The sequence below is a fragment of the Rhinolophus ferrumequinum genome, chromosome 17 (assembly GCF_004115265.2).
Source record: "Rhinolophus ferrumequinum isolate MPI-CBG mRhiFer1 chromosome 17, mRhiFer1_v1.p, whole genome shotgun sequence".
NCBI lineage: Eukaryota > Metazoa > Chordata > Mammalia > Chiroptera > Rhinolophidae > Rhinolophus > Rhinolophus ferrumequinum.
The window spans coordinates 15,142,952-15,159,562 of NC_046300.1; the positions used below are offsets into that span (position 1 = coordinate 15,142,952).

Below are 16,611 nucleotides of genomic sequence, written 5' to 3' on the forward strand. Positions count from 1 at the left end.
TTTGCCTATGCAATACCCAGAGGTGGGTTTCAGGAAGCAGAAATTTACTACTTTGCAGCCAGTAATTTTAAAGCCCAGAAAACTGAAACAGCTTGTCCAATATAACTGCGTTGGAACAAACTGCAGGCCTCGCCAGGGCTCCTGATTTCATACCAAATGGCTGCACTGCAAACCAGGGCTTTTGCTGTACTGGCCCGGGGCAGTGGAGTGCAAGGCACAAGCTGGGAGCAGGCAAGTGACTCCAAGGCCAAAGAGTCAGGGGCCGGGTGGCCAGCCATGGGCAGGGACAGCCGGTATTGTGAGGACGCCACAGAAGCAGGGACAGCAGTGGGTGGCAGGTCCTCTGCCACACTGCGTCCCCAGGGCCCAGCCCCTCCACGGTGCCCTGTATGCTGTATGTAGGACGGGCCCCCTCCTGTACATCTCCGAGGGAGGAGCACACATGGAAGAGGCGCCCCATGTGTTTCAGAGAGCTCGTTTTCCTAGGAAGTCAGTCTAAGGTCCCAGATGCAGGCAGAGGGAGCAGTCAGGCCTTATGACTCCTGGCCCACAGATAACATGACAATACCTTCACAGTTAGGTTCAAAGACGGAAATGGTACTCAAAGAAAATACCAAAGTAATACCTGGAAAGAGCCTTACAGCAATAGGCAAAAACCTGGGTTCTCACGTCTGACAGGCTACATTTTAAAGGTGGCAAAGGCACCAGAGAAAGAGCCGGGGGACAGCACCCTCACCTGGGTGAAGTACATCCTGGAGGAGTTGGCACCCAGGAGCTTGCTCTCTATGTGCTGCTGCACTCGCTCCAGGATGCTGTCCTCGTGCAGGAAGTGAACTTCATGCTTTGTGGGGTGCACGTTGACATCCACATTCTGGGGGCTGATTTCCAAACTGGCCGGAGAAAAAGAGAACAATGACCTCACATGGTAGGCAATGGGGGAAAAATTCACACATGTTGTACGTGGCGGCCAAAAGACTTGGGAAGGCCAAAATGACAGTGTTTAAAACTTCCAAGGTCAAACCTGAGTGATCTGGGTTCAAAAGCTGCTGCTGCTACTTAAAAAGCTGTGTAGCTGTGTATAAATTACATCATCTTTCTTTGCCTCAGTTTCCTCATTTGTAAAGTGGGGGATTAAATTCATGGAAAGCACTCTGCATGTAACTGGCACATTTATTATATGTCAGCTGTTGTTATCATTCCAGAACTAGTGGAATTTCTTATTATGTGACTAGGGTAAGTCACTTAATGTCTCAGCACCACTTTTCTCATCTGTACCCATGAATCTGTCCCCTCCTTATATTTCAGTATTATATGAGGACCAAAACAAGAATACATGTGAGAAAACTTTCTATTGTTAAAATGTAATACAAAAGTCAGTTTAGAAGCTGTGCCAGCTATCAACTTACTGCCTCAGCTCCAACTGCACCTTTCTGTGGCTGCTCTGTGATAACAGAGCTTTGTAATGTGAACCTTTGTCAGTAGAGGGCGTGGGGAGGACTTAGGAGGAAGGAGTTTCTCTACCAGGTTTGTTTCTTCCTGGTTCAGGGGCAAGCTATGTTATTCACCTTTGTTTCACCACATGGGGGCTCTGAGTGAGATTCTGCTAAATGAGTGAGCAAATGAAGGCACACTGTGCCCGTGACCTGTGAGAAGGGACAGGACATCCTTTCGCTAGTGTGGTGTGTGGGATTCACTCTGATCAGGCTGCTAGCAAGCCCATCTCTTTCAAGGGCAGCAGGATAGAATGTCTGTTCCTTGTGAGTCTTGGGTGAGGAGTTGGTACTGCATTACCTGAGGTACAGGAACGGGTGTGTGTTTTTGGGCAAATATGCTGCATACACCATTTCAATGGCTTTTCTTAAGGAAGTTGACTCTACCAGACGATCTAAAAAAATGGAAGTAACCAGTTAAAGACTGTCCTGAGGGGTGGGGTGACGACACTCGTACCGTGACATGAAATCACCTCAGGAATACGCCTCTGAAATGATACTCACATCAGACTCCCAGGAAGGAAGGGTCCCCGTTACCTGCAGCATCTTCCTACAGGGGTGGGTCTCTCTCCTCTCACCCAAGTAGCAGAAACAAGACCGGGCAGTAAATTCTGCCTCCCCACTTCCCTTCCCCCCAGTCATCCCGGGTGGACTACCTGTGCCCTTGCTGTGCAGTGGGCAGTATGACATCAGCTCTCAGACTTCATTCTGCAAATACACACGTGTCGTGTGCTGGGAGAGGATAAGCTGGTGAATAAACTAATTCCAACTCCAAGTGGTAAGCATTACTAGAGAGATGTATGTGCTAAATATTGAGACGAGGGACCAACTACCTCTGCTCAGGGACTTCCAACTGTGGGGTATCCAAACTGAGACATGAAGGTAAAGAGGTGTCAGGCAGTACAAGTATCTAAATGTATGTTGAAGGTAATTTCGGAAACGAGGCAGATTTGCAGGAGTGGAAAACAATAAAAGCTGGGAGAGGTAAGAGTAAAATCAGAGGAAGATCTATGTTCAGATAACACAGCTCTCCTTTCTCCCCAGACAGGTGACCTGCTGAGGATCTGCTGTCCTGTGTCGGTGTAGCCAAGGTATGTCACATCTTTTTATTTCCAATGAGAAGAGTGGCTGTGATTTTATCAGTAGGGAAACTATTATTCTCTGAGTGCTCACTACATCAACAGCCCCCTCGATAACGTCACTGTACTCTACACCACGTGTCCTGACCACACAGGCCCGGAGCGGGTGTGGGCACCTGACAAAAGGACAGCTCTGCTGAGCCCCTCTGCTGAGCTTTCTGACCTTGCAACATGCCAATGGAGTGTTCCTTCGTCCCTGCTATCTGAGTGAGTCTGCAGAGTGTGTAGCTAACTGAACGACACGCTAAGAGTCTGACGTCTCTTGGCTACTGGGAACTTGGCATCAGGACCCGATTAACTAATGTTAACGCACAGCCCGTACGGTAATCAGCCCCACCAGAAGCAGGGACGTGAGATACTCCGATGGCACTTACTGATCTTTGCTTGTCTGTTCTGTAGCCAACACATGTGTTACAAAGCAGTTATTCTTCACGGTTAGGAAAAAACAAATGAAAAACATTCCGAGCCTTGATTAAAGCAAGCTTTGTTATGTATCAGGCGTAAGTCCTTCCTAATGAAGTAGGGAAAGACCCTGCTAACGTAAATCCATTTGACAGAGTGTGTCTATAAAATACTGGCTCTCGCCTCACTCTTTCCATATTGCTTTGAACTGTAAAATATTCATGACTTGGGACATTTATAGTTGGCAATGTAAGTGGAAGGGGGGGTACTATGCCATTTCCAACAGCAAGTAAACAAAACAAAAATTATAAAATATATGAATTGCTTTAAATAATAAAGGTAAAGGATCTGTATGATAAAAATGATAAGAACTGAACAAATGGAGAGACGCATCTTGTTTCTGGATAGATAATGAAAAACAGTCAGACTGTGGTTGGGATTATTTGTTGTTGCCCTGTTACTCTCTCTCAAAACCGTATAATATGCAATTAAGTAAAACGAAGTATTAATAGAACGCACGATAGTATTTTCTTAATAGTCAGCAATCATGTAAACACTATGTCAGCAGTGTCCAGAGATAGAGACTGAAAAGAAATCTGAGAAAAATCCGAATGTATTTAGTTAATTTCCTCCCTGATTTTCAGTACTATTCTTTGTATCATAAATAACTCTCATTCATTAAAAAGAAAACTCAAGGGGTTTAGCATTCAATTTCTTTAATTTAATAACATTGCCTGTACCCAAGGTACCCCTCTCCCTGTGTCCTGCTGTGTCATTTCAAACAGGATACCTCCATCTAAGGGGAGAACGAAGGCCTGCGTAGGGCCTGCTTGGAGAGGCTCTGACGCCAGCAGGCGACAAAGACATGGTGGCTCCCAGTGGCCTGTCGCACCCTTTCCAGGGCTCCCTCTTAGAGCAACAGCAGTCGGCCAGCAATAAGCGCATCTCAGAGGGCTGAGCAGACTTAGGCCAAATTATAAATGCCTCCTAATCAAACCACATTGTGGCATGAGGTGTTCCTGTGTGTAATCAAACCCATGCATTAGGAATTTTCCATGGTCCCACAGATTCCCCGGGGGATAGATTTCCCCACTTGGTTCTTTTTCACTTACGGTTGATGAACAGTAAGAAGATGCACTTCTTCACTGAGTAGTTTGCATTGGATATGTAGCCATTCATTCTGAAGCCTAGCGTTTTATCTTCACACCCAACTTCTATCAATTCTCTGGTTGGAAAAAAGAAATTTTGAGGCTCCTGAATATACTGGAAAATTCAAATGTTATAAAGAATCAGAGTTGGAAAAATCAGAGCTCCTTCCCATAAACTAACTGCCAAATAAGGGCCCCAGAGATGGTTTGTTGTGGTTCTCTGGGCCCACCCATTAGTTCATCTCCCTGTCCAACCACTCACCATCTATCTGTCCATCCATCCATTCATCCATCCACTTACCCACATAGTCATTGTTTTCGAGCACTTAATGCTATATGCCAAGCACTTCTCTAATTGCTAGGACATAATGACAGGTCCAAGCTCTGAAACTTTATTTTGCTGAAACATATGTATCTTAGTAACTATATCCCAACCATGGGGTTCCCCAAAAACTCATCTCTGCTGAATCCCTTACTATAACGAATCATATGGCAATGGGGCTCCAGTGTGGTGTTCCCCAGGGTGTGTTTAAGAGATCAGTTTAACAGGTGAAAGGAGGTCCTCATACAAGCCACACCCATTTCTGCCTGTGGGCCATCCAGAGAGCTGGTCCCTCGGCAGGCAAAGCTCCTAGTATCAGCTAATGAACTCCTCACCCCTCACACCTCAGGGATTACTTCTGCAAAGGGTCTTCTCTGACTGACCCCTCCCCATCCCAAGTTTCTCCCATTGTGCCTTGTATTTTTTCTTTGTGGCGCCTAGCACAACCCCAATGAATGGCATGATTATTTCATGTGTCTTTCCAACTAGAATATGAGTCCTTTGAGGGCAAGAATCATTTCTGTTTTATTCCCTACTATGCATCTCTACCACACAGCATAGCACCCAGCAAACAGCAGGTACTCAGTAAGCATTTGCCCAATGTATGCTGGAAGCTCTTCATGCAGTAATATGAGCTCTGAGTATCCGAGCAGAGGGTACAGCTTGCAGTGTGTCCCATACACCATCAACCAGCAGACGCTTTCTTTCCAAAATCTCAAGGGGGGGGTGTTCTGGCAACACGCTTTGGGAACTGCTGCTCTATGGGATTTCTAATCTCTTACAGTCCCTAGAAATTTCTTAACAACTAATTCTGAGTCTTACAATTTAGTCAAAAAGCTCTTAAAAGTTTCTATGTATAAAAGAGCTCCCTCCTTGCTCTGGGAGCACAATGTAAAACAATTAATTCAGTAACACTTAATTAGTAAGAAAAGGGTAATTAAAAGCAGACTGACTGTTCCCTAGTTAGACACTTGGTTTTGCTCAAATAATAATTTGTCTTTCAAAGTAGAAAACTGGGTTCTGGGACTACTGCTGCTGCTTTTAAGATTATTGGAAAAAGGGAAGTCAGAGGCTATCTCATCATCCATCTATCCCTAGCACCTGGTACCTGCCGGGCATACAGAAGGGTCTTAGTATTCTCCCCTTCAAATGATGACATACGCATTTTGGGCTTTGTAGAGTCCTGAGATTTACCTAGAATCTGATAGACATGGTGGTTTTGGTGGTAGTGGAACAGTGGCAGAAGGGAGTGCCATGAAGAATCTATAATGTAAGTAATTTCCCCTCTTACGCTTTCCTTGACAATGAAGATTGGGTGACACTCATAAATCTGCTTGCCACCAGATAGGGAAGTCTTTGAGGGCAGGAAATACTGTATTTGTCTTTACATCCTTAACTTCTGGCACACAGCCTGGAATATGGGAGGCAATTAATAAATGTTGAATGATACTAAATGAAATCCTAAAGTGATGATAACGGAAATGTAAGGAAAAGAGGAAGCACTGGAGGATGAAAAAATTCTACTCCACTATAAATATTTTGAAGACAGAGACCTATAGAGAACACAGTGACTCATAGCCAGACCACCTAGGAGATAACATAAACCCAAGAAGTATTAGTAACATGAAATAATGACTCGATTAACAAATGTGAAGCATGACAACAAGCCTGCATATTTGATTAAAGCAAACTCTTAAGGCAGGTGCTATCTTATCTAAAATAACGTGAGGGAGTGTGGAAGATTTTTTTTAATCTAAGTTCTCAACATACCGGCTAACAGCATTTCCAAAGATGGAGCGAATGTTGTCCACAGTTGTGGCATTGGGCAGTGTTCTAACATCAGCTACTGTCTCACCTTGCTGATAAATAGAAGAGAAAATACAACTGACTGTCTCATAGTTGTGACTGAAACATCATAACCTTATCTCCACAGGAGAACTATAAAAAATCCTTCTTTTATAATACATAACCACCCCCTATGAATCAATAACTTACCTTTTTAACTGAGAAACTAATGCCTGAATTGTGTATTGAATACCTGGCAAAGAAAAACAAAACAAAACAAAACAAAACAGTAAGCAAAGAGTGGCCAAATGCACAGTACATGTCAGAGCCCCCTTTTAGTTAAATAAATTGGTGGAGTTAAGTGATATAAACAAAGATATATGCAAACAAAAATATCTTCATCTATCATATTTTACCCACAGGAAAATAAGCCAGCATTGACTTCATGGAGATATCACTGCTAAAAATGTGGTTGAATCAAACCAGAAACAGGGTTCCACTTTGCATCTATAGACTGCTAACTAGACTCAATATCTCAATACAATTACCTCCAGTTTTATTTTCACAAACTCAAAATGTCTGGGTTGCCTCAAGGACATCTTGGGAACCTCGCTGTAACAATCCGTGCAGTCTTTTTATTCTCCCTCAGAGACCCTCAATACAGACCCTCCCCTGCTTCTTCCTCGAGCAGGGTCACTGCATTAAATCTCTGAAGCCGCCCTGGTTCTTGTTCTCCCCAAGAAGCAACTGTCCATGCTTCTTTCCCTTTGGTGAGTCACCCTAGCCTTCCAGTAGATTTATTTTGGGCTCAGGTTAGCCAGAGTCAATTTGGTTTGCTTGTCATCGAAGAACCCTCACTGATACAGAGACCAACTGCTCTCTCCTGGGGACATGAGCGAAAACCCAGAATTAGTGACTAAACCCTGACTAGATACAATATGTGGGCCAGCACTGCTGTAGTCCAGGTAGCTCAGCAACCACTGTCAGTTCACACGCACTGGGACACATTCCTTTGGCGAGAGATCTCAGAGACCCACACCCAGATGCAGGACTGTACCTGCCGACGACTTCCAAAATCTTCCCATACTCTTCACTTGGATTTTTTAAAGCTTTCCTCCTCGTGGGTATGTTGTAAAAAAGGTCCTCCACCTAAACAGAAGATTGAGTTTTCTTGTAATTTCATAGAAGTATATGGAAATAAAGACCCAAGCTGTCCACGTAAAGCTGGGTCTTAATGCAGAGAATCCAACTATATTTATCAACAGCCGGTTCTAAGCACTAATTGGGGCGAGGGAGTGAGAGATAGGGAGCCTTAACAAAGGAGAGAAAGGGTATTTTTTCTGCCTTCCGCATCCATTCACTGATTTCTCAAATGGGTACTGGGGGCTATCTTTATGCCAGGCTCTTCACTTTGCACAGGAAATATGGAGACAAATAAAGCACAGTCTTGCCCAGCACAACTTAGTGGGACAAACCTAAATTTACAATTATAACATCACAGGGCATTCAAACATAACTTTTCAAACTAAGAATTACAAAATTTCTGAGATCATTTGGGGTTTTTGGAAATCGGCTGCGGTCGTCTGGCACAGGAGCCCTCTTAACGTGCCCTTCAAAGCACACGTTCATTCCTGCCTCCCGCCAGCCTCGACAAGCCCAGGGCTTCGTTTCAGGGGAATGTGCTCTAGTTAGGGCTGGAGGCGGAAGGTGGGATGCATAACACGACAGTGGGGTACTTTATGCAACCGCAGAATGGGAAGAGACCAAATGTAACACCACAGAAACAAGGGAGCGGAAAGGACTTTCTCCTGAATAATGATGCAATCACATTCCTCAAACACCCTTTGAGTGGGCAGGTATTCTTTATTCTGTTTGACAGATGAGAAAAGTGAGGTTACGGGACATTAAACAACTTGCATCTGGACACACAACCACTGAGTAGCAAGGCTGAGATTCTAACTCACGTCTTCTAGAGCCACGCTTAAGGTTCTTTCAATGCCAACTACCCTGCCGTGATTTCTGCCACCCCCCAAAAAAAATCTCCCGGCCTCTTAAAAAAGATGAGGGAGTGGACAGCCTGTCATGCCACAAAAGCCAATAATCATTTCTCTTGTTTAGCAGGTGATACCTTAGGGCTTCTATTAACTAGTAGAGATTTATTTTACTATTATTTTGCAAGTTCAGAGATAATTTTTTTCAGTATTTACACAAAGCTCTTTTTCAATAATTTACCCTCCCATGTACCATTCTTACCGTGATCTGGGTCCCCTGATTGCCCGCACATGGTTTAGGAGGAGCTTTCAGCTTTCCATCGGAGTAATTTGCTCTAATCAGGAAATATAAGCGATTATTAATATCTAAATAGAAACAGAATAGATACTTATCCAAAGGATAAAAAAGAAAATTATACCAACGATAGGTTAAAATATATGCATGTCATATATTGTCTTAATTATCATTTTCCCACTACACTACTTGCATACCATTCTAATTGGATACCAAAAAAAAAAAAAATCTCTGTTCTTCTAGCAAATGTGGCTTTTTTAGTTCCTGAGTTCTGAGCTACAGAGAATAGTTTTGCCAGTGTCTAAGATGACAGTAAAGTTTTTTTCAGTAATTCTGTGATCTTTTATTGAGGGACTACCACACATCAGGCCTAGAATGAAGGCAGGACCAGGAACAGTGGGCTAAGTGATCTAGAGAAGAAGTGATCTAGAGAAGGGTTGAGTATGGTAGGGTGAAAGTGTCACAGAAGAGGTGACAATTCATCTGGGCTCGAGGGAGCAATAGTTTCAGGTGGAGAGAGCAGGGAAGACTGTCCAGGAAGAGAAAAACAGAAACAAAAGCATAGAAGCTTTAGAATACGTGGCGGCTGGGGATGTGTGGCGAGAAGAGGCTGAGGGCAAGGTGGACTGAGGGCACATTGGGAGGGCGCTGGTTGCTGTGAGAGTGACTCTGCATTCATCCGGCCATGAAGGGGAGCCACCAGAGGCCCCAAGGAGGGGCCTACCGCCATCCCAGAGGTGAAGAAACTGAAGTTGTGTCCCAGGCTATACAGAAAGACAGTAACTCACACGTCTCCCCATTTTGAGAGAAGGGATTCTAATCATATCAGCCTACCCAGATCCCAGGGTAATACTAAATCACAGAGTCAAACTCCTCTAGCATCAGGGCTGTGTACTCGGAAAAGCTCCATCTTCTACTACTTCACTCATTTGTCAGATGAAGAAGACTGGGAAGCAGGCAGCACTGTCCCTGTTGAAGTGATTTTCTATATTAACTCACAAAAAATCTGTGATAAAAAAAAATTCTCTTTTGGGGACATGAATTAGGTACTCCTACTTGTCTTCCACCAGTGAATGGCCAGTGCTTATAAAAACAAAGATGTGATTTTTGATTCCTTGAATCTGGTTTTCCGCTGTCCCAAGGCCGTTCATAAGCATAAAAACTGTGCCAGCACAACAGTGGGTGGCCACCCACGGGAAGGCGAATCTGCACAGGCGCACGTGTGGCAGGGAGCTGCGGCTCACCAGCCAGTTAAACAACCGTGAGCCGCCAGCATTCCGGCCGCAGTCCTATAATCAGCCAGACTGACTTCCTACGGAAGGGCCACAGGGCAGAATAACGCCCACGCCTACCACTAACTTAGGATACCTGTGTAATAGACACCTTGCTGTGCACTTGTAGTATTTCACATCTTATCCTCTAATAATCCATGAAGTAAGAGTATTACCTAATAATCATCCCTGTGGATTATCAACTAATCCAAAGGGAGGAAAGCAAACTTACCCAAGAGTTTGGCCAAAAAAAGGTAACACTGGTGTTTAGGCAGGATTACTTTGAGAAATAGGCAAAAAGCACTTTTCTGGATGAATACATATGAATGAAAGAAGACAGCACTTTACCTGTATGCGCACTTTCCATCAGCTGTTTTGGTTGTAATAGTAACGTGAGCCACATGGCTGATGCTGGCCAAAGCCTAATAAAGAAAAGGAGATGGAATGAAAGAAAAACACAATGCTGGGTCACCCCGTATCATGTTAGTAAGGGCAAGCGTATCTAAATTGCCTCTTCCATTCCGTATTAACAAACGACAACAATGAGCACTTGGCTCACTCACTTTGATGATATGTTAAAAAAAGACAAAGAATATCAAATGGAATCTGTAGCACAATCACTAGAACAAGGGGAAAAAATATATTAAAAAGTCAAAAAGGGAAACACACCAAAGCATTAATGGGTTACTAGCAATTGAGTTCAGGTGTAGAGTTACAGGCATGTTTAATATTCTTTATTTGTCTTCCAACAATTTTAAAACTTGCCTTCAGAAATAGATAATAGAGTCACTCCAAATACACAACGTTGTACACTTTTAGTCAAAACTGTTTTCTGTAAGTAATTACATGTTTAGAAATATAAATTTAAAATTATACAATTAAGACAAAACGAATTTAAAACAAAACAAAACACCGTGACCATTTTTTCCCTTATAACCAAGATTGGTTTCCCAGCCCTTTGGAACCTGCATCTCCTTTCACCAGGACATCATGGCATATAAAAGTATAACCAGGCACGGTGCTGGGGTGTGTGTGATAGCACCTCAGGAACATAGCCCGTGGCTGGCTGAGTGCATTAAAAATGCACATGGCTCAGGCTAAGATGTCATCAGATGGTTGCTGGATTTCCCTGGTTTATGTAATTGAGCTAATTTTCCTCATTAAAAATGCAAATGATTTTGAGACCCGTGTAAGGAAGGACATGAAACACACACAGTACTGGAGGCCAGGAAGAATGTACCACTGGCAGATGGTCCTACAATTTGAAGTCCTTTGTATCGGCACTGGAGCCAAGCAGACAAGAGCACAAACTCTGGAGTCAAACTCGCAGGGTTCAATCCCCACTCTGCCACTTTTAGCTGTGTGCCCTGGCTGTGTTTCTTAATCTCTCAGGGTCACTTTCCTCATATGTAAAACAGGATAATAACAGAAAGTACTTTGCAGAATTGTCAAGAATAAGAGTTAATACATACAAAGTGCTGAGAACGATGATAGTGCAGAGAAACCCCTCAATCAATCTTCTCCTTTAATTACAGTGAAATAACAACCCCAAAAATACCCTACAACTAGGTTAAGGCTCCAAGAGGTCATAGACTTAGAAACTGACCCGGGAAACCGCAAAGCCAGAATGAAAGTGCTTTGCTAGGGCTTCATCTGAAGCATAGTTAAGGGGAGCATCAGGATAAATAGTCTGGTATTACCCCTACCTATAGCAATTTGGGGCTCACTGTGAGCCAGAGGGCGTTTGAGACCCCTCTGGTTTGATGCAAATTACAGTGACTAGGGTCACAGTTGCCATTTAATTTTTAAAAACTAAATAAAAGTAATACATGCACATAAAAAATTGCAGAAAGGCCTAAAATGAAAAGTAATTGGCTCCATTCCCCTCTCTACCTTCACTCTCTATACATTGGATCTAGTTCATCTGCCTCTCAAATCTCTTGTAATCTACAGGTTCTTGTTCCCTTTTCTGCTTTTCCCCCTTGCAGTTTATTTGCTGAAGAAAACAAGTCTTTTATCACGTAGTTTCCCACTCTCGGTATCATTTACCATGGTCCCCTGGCCCCTATATTTCCTGTGTATTGGTACTTAGATCTAAGTATTGATCAGATTCACATGTGATTTTTGGACAAGAAAACTGTGTAGATGGTGTTGCATTCTTCCATCGATAGACACAGGATGTCTATAGCTATAGTTTATGGTGTATTAAGTATGTATGAATAATTCTCAGTTTCAGCAAATTGAGTTTAGGTTTGTTTAGATTCAAATATACTTGCCACGCAAAAAGTATCGTATCTTATTTACCTGTTGAGAAACATGCTGACAAATGGCAGAAATGTCATCCCAGAAGGAGGTTTTACACATTTATTTAACCCTTAGCTTACCTCACCCCGAAAGCCATAGGTAGAAATATTAGCTAAATCCTCAAAGGACTGCAGTTTACTTGTAGTAAACCTCTCACACACAATATCCAGATCTTCTTTCTACAAGATACCAAAAAATAAGTAAATAATTACGGTACTCATTTTTCCAAATCTTTTTGAATTTACCTTTTCTTGATTGAACCCAAGAAGAAAACTCTTAGGAGAAGAGGTTTTAAATTAGCAGTAACTTCCTCACCTGGCATCCAGAATGCCACACTGACCTGGTGCTCCTTCTGCCTCACTTGTCTCACTTCTCAGTCTCATTTGCTGGTTCCGTCTCATCTCCCCTGACTGTGGAGTAACCCAGGATGCCATCCTTGGACCTCTTCTCTACCTACACTCACTCTGGATGATCTCATCCAGTCTCATGGATTGTATACAACTTTTTAGAAAACGTCTCTATAAAAATCTACAGATACATTTAATTGTACTAAAATATACAATTAACAAAATTTACAATTTTAGCCATGAAATGTATAGTTCTGTGGCATGATGTACATTCACACTGTTGTGCAACTATCACTAACATCCATGTCCGGATCTCTTTCCTCTTTCCAAACTGAAACTGTACACGTTAAACAAAAACTCTCCATTATCCCCTCCCCTAAGCCCCTGGTAACCACCATTCTACTTTCTGCCTCTATGAATTTCACTACTCATATAAGAGTAATCATATGTCCTTTTGTGATTGCCTTGTTTCACTTAGCATAATGTCTTCAAGGTTCATCCACATTGTAACATGTATGAAAATTTCATTCCATTTTAAACTGAATAATATTCCATCGTATGTATATATCAAATTTTGTTAATCCATTCATCTGTTGATACTTGGGTTGCTTCAACCTTTTGGCTGTTACCAATATGTTGCTATGAACATGGTATACAAATCTCTTTAAGACTTTGCTTTCAGTTCTTTTTGGTATATAACCAGAAGTGGGATTGCTGGATCATATGGTAATTCTGTTAAATTATTCTGAGGTATCATCATATCGTTTTTCACAGTGGCTGCGCTATTTTAGATTCCCATCAGCAATGCACAAGGGTTCCAATTTCTCTACATCCTTGCCAATACTTATTTAATTACTTTTAATAATAGCCATCATAATAGATATCAACTGGTATATCACTGTGGTTTTTATTTGTATTTCCCTAACGATTAGTGATGTTGAGCATCTTTTCATGTGAGTCTCATGGCTTTTAATATCACCAAAATGCAATACACAAAATTTGTACCTCCAGCTCAAATCTGTACCTTGTACTCCAGACTCACACATGTATCCAGCTAATAGGCAACTTAAGTTTAACATGCCCCCAAATGAATTCCCAAACTTCCATCAAGCCCGCTTCTTCCACAGTTGCTCCCATCAGTGAATGGCAATTTTTTTCCATTTGCACAGGCCAGAACCTTAAAATCATTCTTGATGCCCCCTTTCTCTCACACCCTACATCAGCAAATTTTGAGCTTTGTCTTCATAATTGACCCAGAATCTCACTACTTCTTACATCTCTCTTGCCCAAACTGGTCCAAGGTACCATCACCCCTCTCCTGTACTGCTCCAAGTGCTTCCTCACTGCCGCTGTCCTGCCCTGATACAGCCTATTTTCCACGCTGTAGACAAAAGAGTTCTTATAAACTTGCCAAACCATGTCACCTCTTTGTTCAAGACCCTCTAAGAGTATCCCACCTTATTCAGAGTAAAAGTCAAAGATTTTATAAGGGCCCACAATGTCCTACATGATCAGTCTGCTTAGCCTTGAGATCTCATTTCCTATTCTTCTTCCATCCCCTCACCCTGTTCTAGACACACTGGCATCCTTACTGGTTTAAACATGTCAGGCATGCTTCCAGGTCATGTTTTTTGCATATATTGTTCTCTGTTCAGAACATTCAGCCTTTAAAGGGTCTCATGACTCACCCCTAGACCTCCTTGTTCCCCTGAACAGTGCCCAGCTCAATAAATATTTATAGTTAGAGCTGAATTTTTCAAACAATCCCATCCACAAAAGCCCAGAGTTTCCAGAATAAGGAAAGGTTCTGCCATCTCCTGCGTATGTATCACAAGATGAACACAAACGACTTGCTCCTCTGAGGTTTTACTTACCCTGATCCCGGTGCCATTGTCTTGGATCTGAATCAACTTCAGGCCACCCTCTTTAACAACCACTTGAATACTTGTGGATTTTGCATCTAAGCTAGCAAGTCAAACAGAAAAAATAATTTATCAGTCTGCAACTAATCTAATGCACATATTTTAATATGAGCCAAGGAAAAAGAACACATTCCAGATAAATATAAGACTAATTAATGTTTTTCCTTTGTCTAACAGGCCCTGTGACTACCTTCTTATCAGTTCACATACTGTGTGAGAGAAAGGGAAGAGAAGGGCAAAGGGAGATAACCATCATTTCCTCTAGGAAAGAAATTGAAATTAGAAGTCCTTTTAGTACATGTCTTTTTCTTACCCTCTTCTCTACTAATTCTACCATCTGTTACTTGAACTTTATTTGAACTTCATTCAAGTTCCTAAATGACCCTAATAAAATGTCATTTTTTAAAAAACCAAAAATTCTAAATGTTTTTCTCTACTATTCCCTTTCCTTTAAGAAAATATATTTACGTTGAGGAACAGAAAAAAAAACTGGCAATGAAGAAAGTTTTTTAAAAAGCCAATAAATCTTTTATACCTTCCAAGAGTAGCCTCAGAGCATAGAATGAGCACCTGCTAGCGAAAACAAATTCAGCCTGGTGCTGCATGGGAAAGAGAAGTTATCAACTCCTTACGCAGAAAATTCTTTATCCAGAAATATGACAGTAAGTTACTTAAATATTAAAGACTTTCTCAGGAGCCCCTGAATTTAAGTTGCATTAGCCATCTTGACTTATTAAAAAGAGCATAACTGGACTCCATACAAGGTCTCTACTTATAGAAATTAATGATAAACCACTGAGCTAATGTTTGGTTTTGTTGTATTCTGATACAGTACAATAATAGGCCCAAAGTGTTCTGTCAGTTAATTCTAACATTATACAAACAAAAGCCAGCCTTATGGTAAGTAAAGTCAAAAGGAGAAGCTGTTCCCAGGTCCTTCTTTTGCCTATCTCCTAATTCTCTTCCTTTCCCTAGGTGGCCCTTTCCGATCCCGTTCTTTCAGTCCCATTACCCTGAATGGTTTGTTTTCACAAATATCTCTTTACAAACCTGCCATTCTTCGGTGGCATATTTTTTTGTCTTTTAATGTATGGATTTTATCAGCATCAATTGATTTTAACACAAAGGATGTGACATTACCTTTGGATACGTTATGAGCATTTGTCTTTTTTGAGGTTTACCTTTCCACGTTTTTAACCTTTGCCCTCCACATTTTGATAGTTCTTTGATAAACTTCAGAATCCACGCAATAACCCATAAAATCAGGTATCTTCGAAGTGCCCCAAAGTAAAGGGCAGGAACTACACTAAGTGGGATCACGAATTCGACAATAGGGAAATCACAAGTTAAACCCAGATAAAGTACATCGGCCTGTTCTAAAATCTCGACAATTTATTTAGAATAAAACTCAAAATGACTTGTACTCATGAATGTGCATGATTTCTGGAATAAGCATGAAACTGATAAGGTACCCTCCGAAGGATGCAGAGATTACTTTTTCCCCACCGAAAATTTTCATACATTTAAAATTCTGCACCTTTTGCAATATAATCTTAAAAGCATTTCCTTCAGTTAATGGCCCCATTAAAACATTCCCGTGTACCCTCTAATTGCGCCCACAATCCTAGAAAAGTCTCGCGACAGCGATCAAAATCACGCCGCGGAAAAGGTAAGAGTTTAGAAAGCAAGACCCGCAGGCCTCCGCCGCTGTGGGCATGCGCCGTACACGTCTCCGCCCAGGGCAGGGAGGCGTGTCCGCGCCTTCCCGAGAAGCGGCCCGTTAAGTCGTAGTTTCTAAGGAAGCCTGGCTCGACTCCCCCGTACCAGTTCTCAATCATCTCCTTGATGGCATTAGCCGGCCGCTGGATAACTTCCCCTGCCGCGATGCGGTTCACCACCGTCTCGTCCAGCCGCCGAATAACGCCGGCTACGAGCGACATTTTGGCGCCAGAGGAGTCCAGGTCACGTCGAGATGCTCACCGGAAGTGCCTTCAGCCAATCACCTCAGGGCTTCGTGCTCACGTCTTAACCTCAACTTTGTTTACGCCGCCCTGCCTACCCCTTCCAGCTGCAGCGCCGCTTCCCAGCTAGGGAGCTATTGATTGGGCAGCTTGAATGCCAGTCAAGTTTCTCGGGTCCGTGGGTTCCTAGGGCTCTTCGTTCCGCCATAAAGCAGCTTCAGCCGACTAGGTAGA

At 42.5% G+C, this 16,611-nt stretch overlaps 1 protein-coding gene across 3 annotated transcripts in view; it reads right to left on the bottom strand.

Moving 5' to 3' along the window:
- Positions 1-16,575, bottom strand: part of MLH1 (mutL homolog 1) — a 38,660-nt gene extending 22,085 nt beyond the window's left edge. For 2 of the 3 annotated variants that reach the window (XM_033133247.1, XM_033133248.1), the window contains exons 1-11: positions 16,241-16,575; positions 14,369-14,459; positions 12,228-12,326; positions 10,192-10,265; positions 8,540-8,612; positions 7,344-7,435; positions 6,497-6,539; positions 6,272-6,360; positions 4,144-4,256; positions 1,792-1,885; positions 737-890 (exon numbers count right to left, since the gene is read on the bottom strand). In XM_033133247.1, the coding sequence (XP_032989138.1) occupies positions 737-890; positions 1,792-1,885; positions 4,144-4,256; positions 6,272-6,360; positions 6,497-6,539; positions 7,344-7,435; positions 8,540-8,612; positions 10,192-10,265; positions 12,228-12,326; positions 14,369-14,459; positions 16,241-16,356 (1,038 nt within the window). In that variant the 5' untranslated portion in view covers positions 16,357-16,575. The remainder of the gene's footprint in view (positions 1-736; positions 891-1,791; positions 1,886-4,143; positions 4,257-6,271; positions 6,361-6,496; positions 6,540-7,343; positions 7,436-8,539; positions 8,613-10,191; positions 10,266-12,227; positions 12,327-14,368; positions 14,460-16,240) is intronic. The other variant, XM_033133249.1, reaches the window with a different exon arrangement.
- Positions 16,576-16,611: the final 36 nt, after the last annotated feature.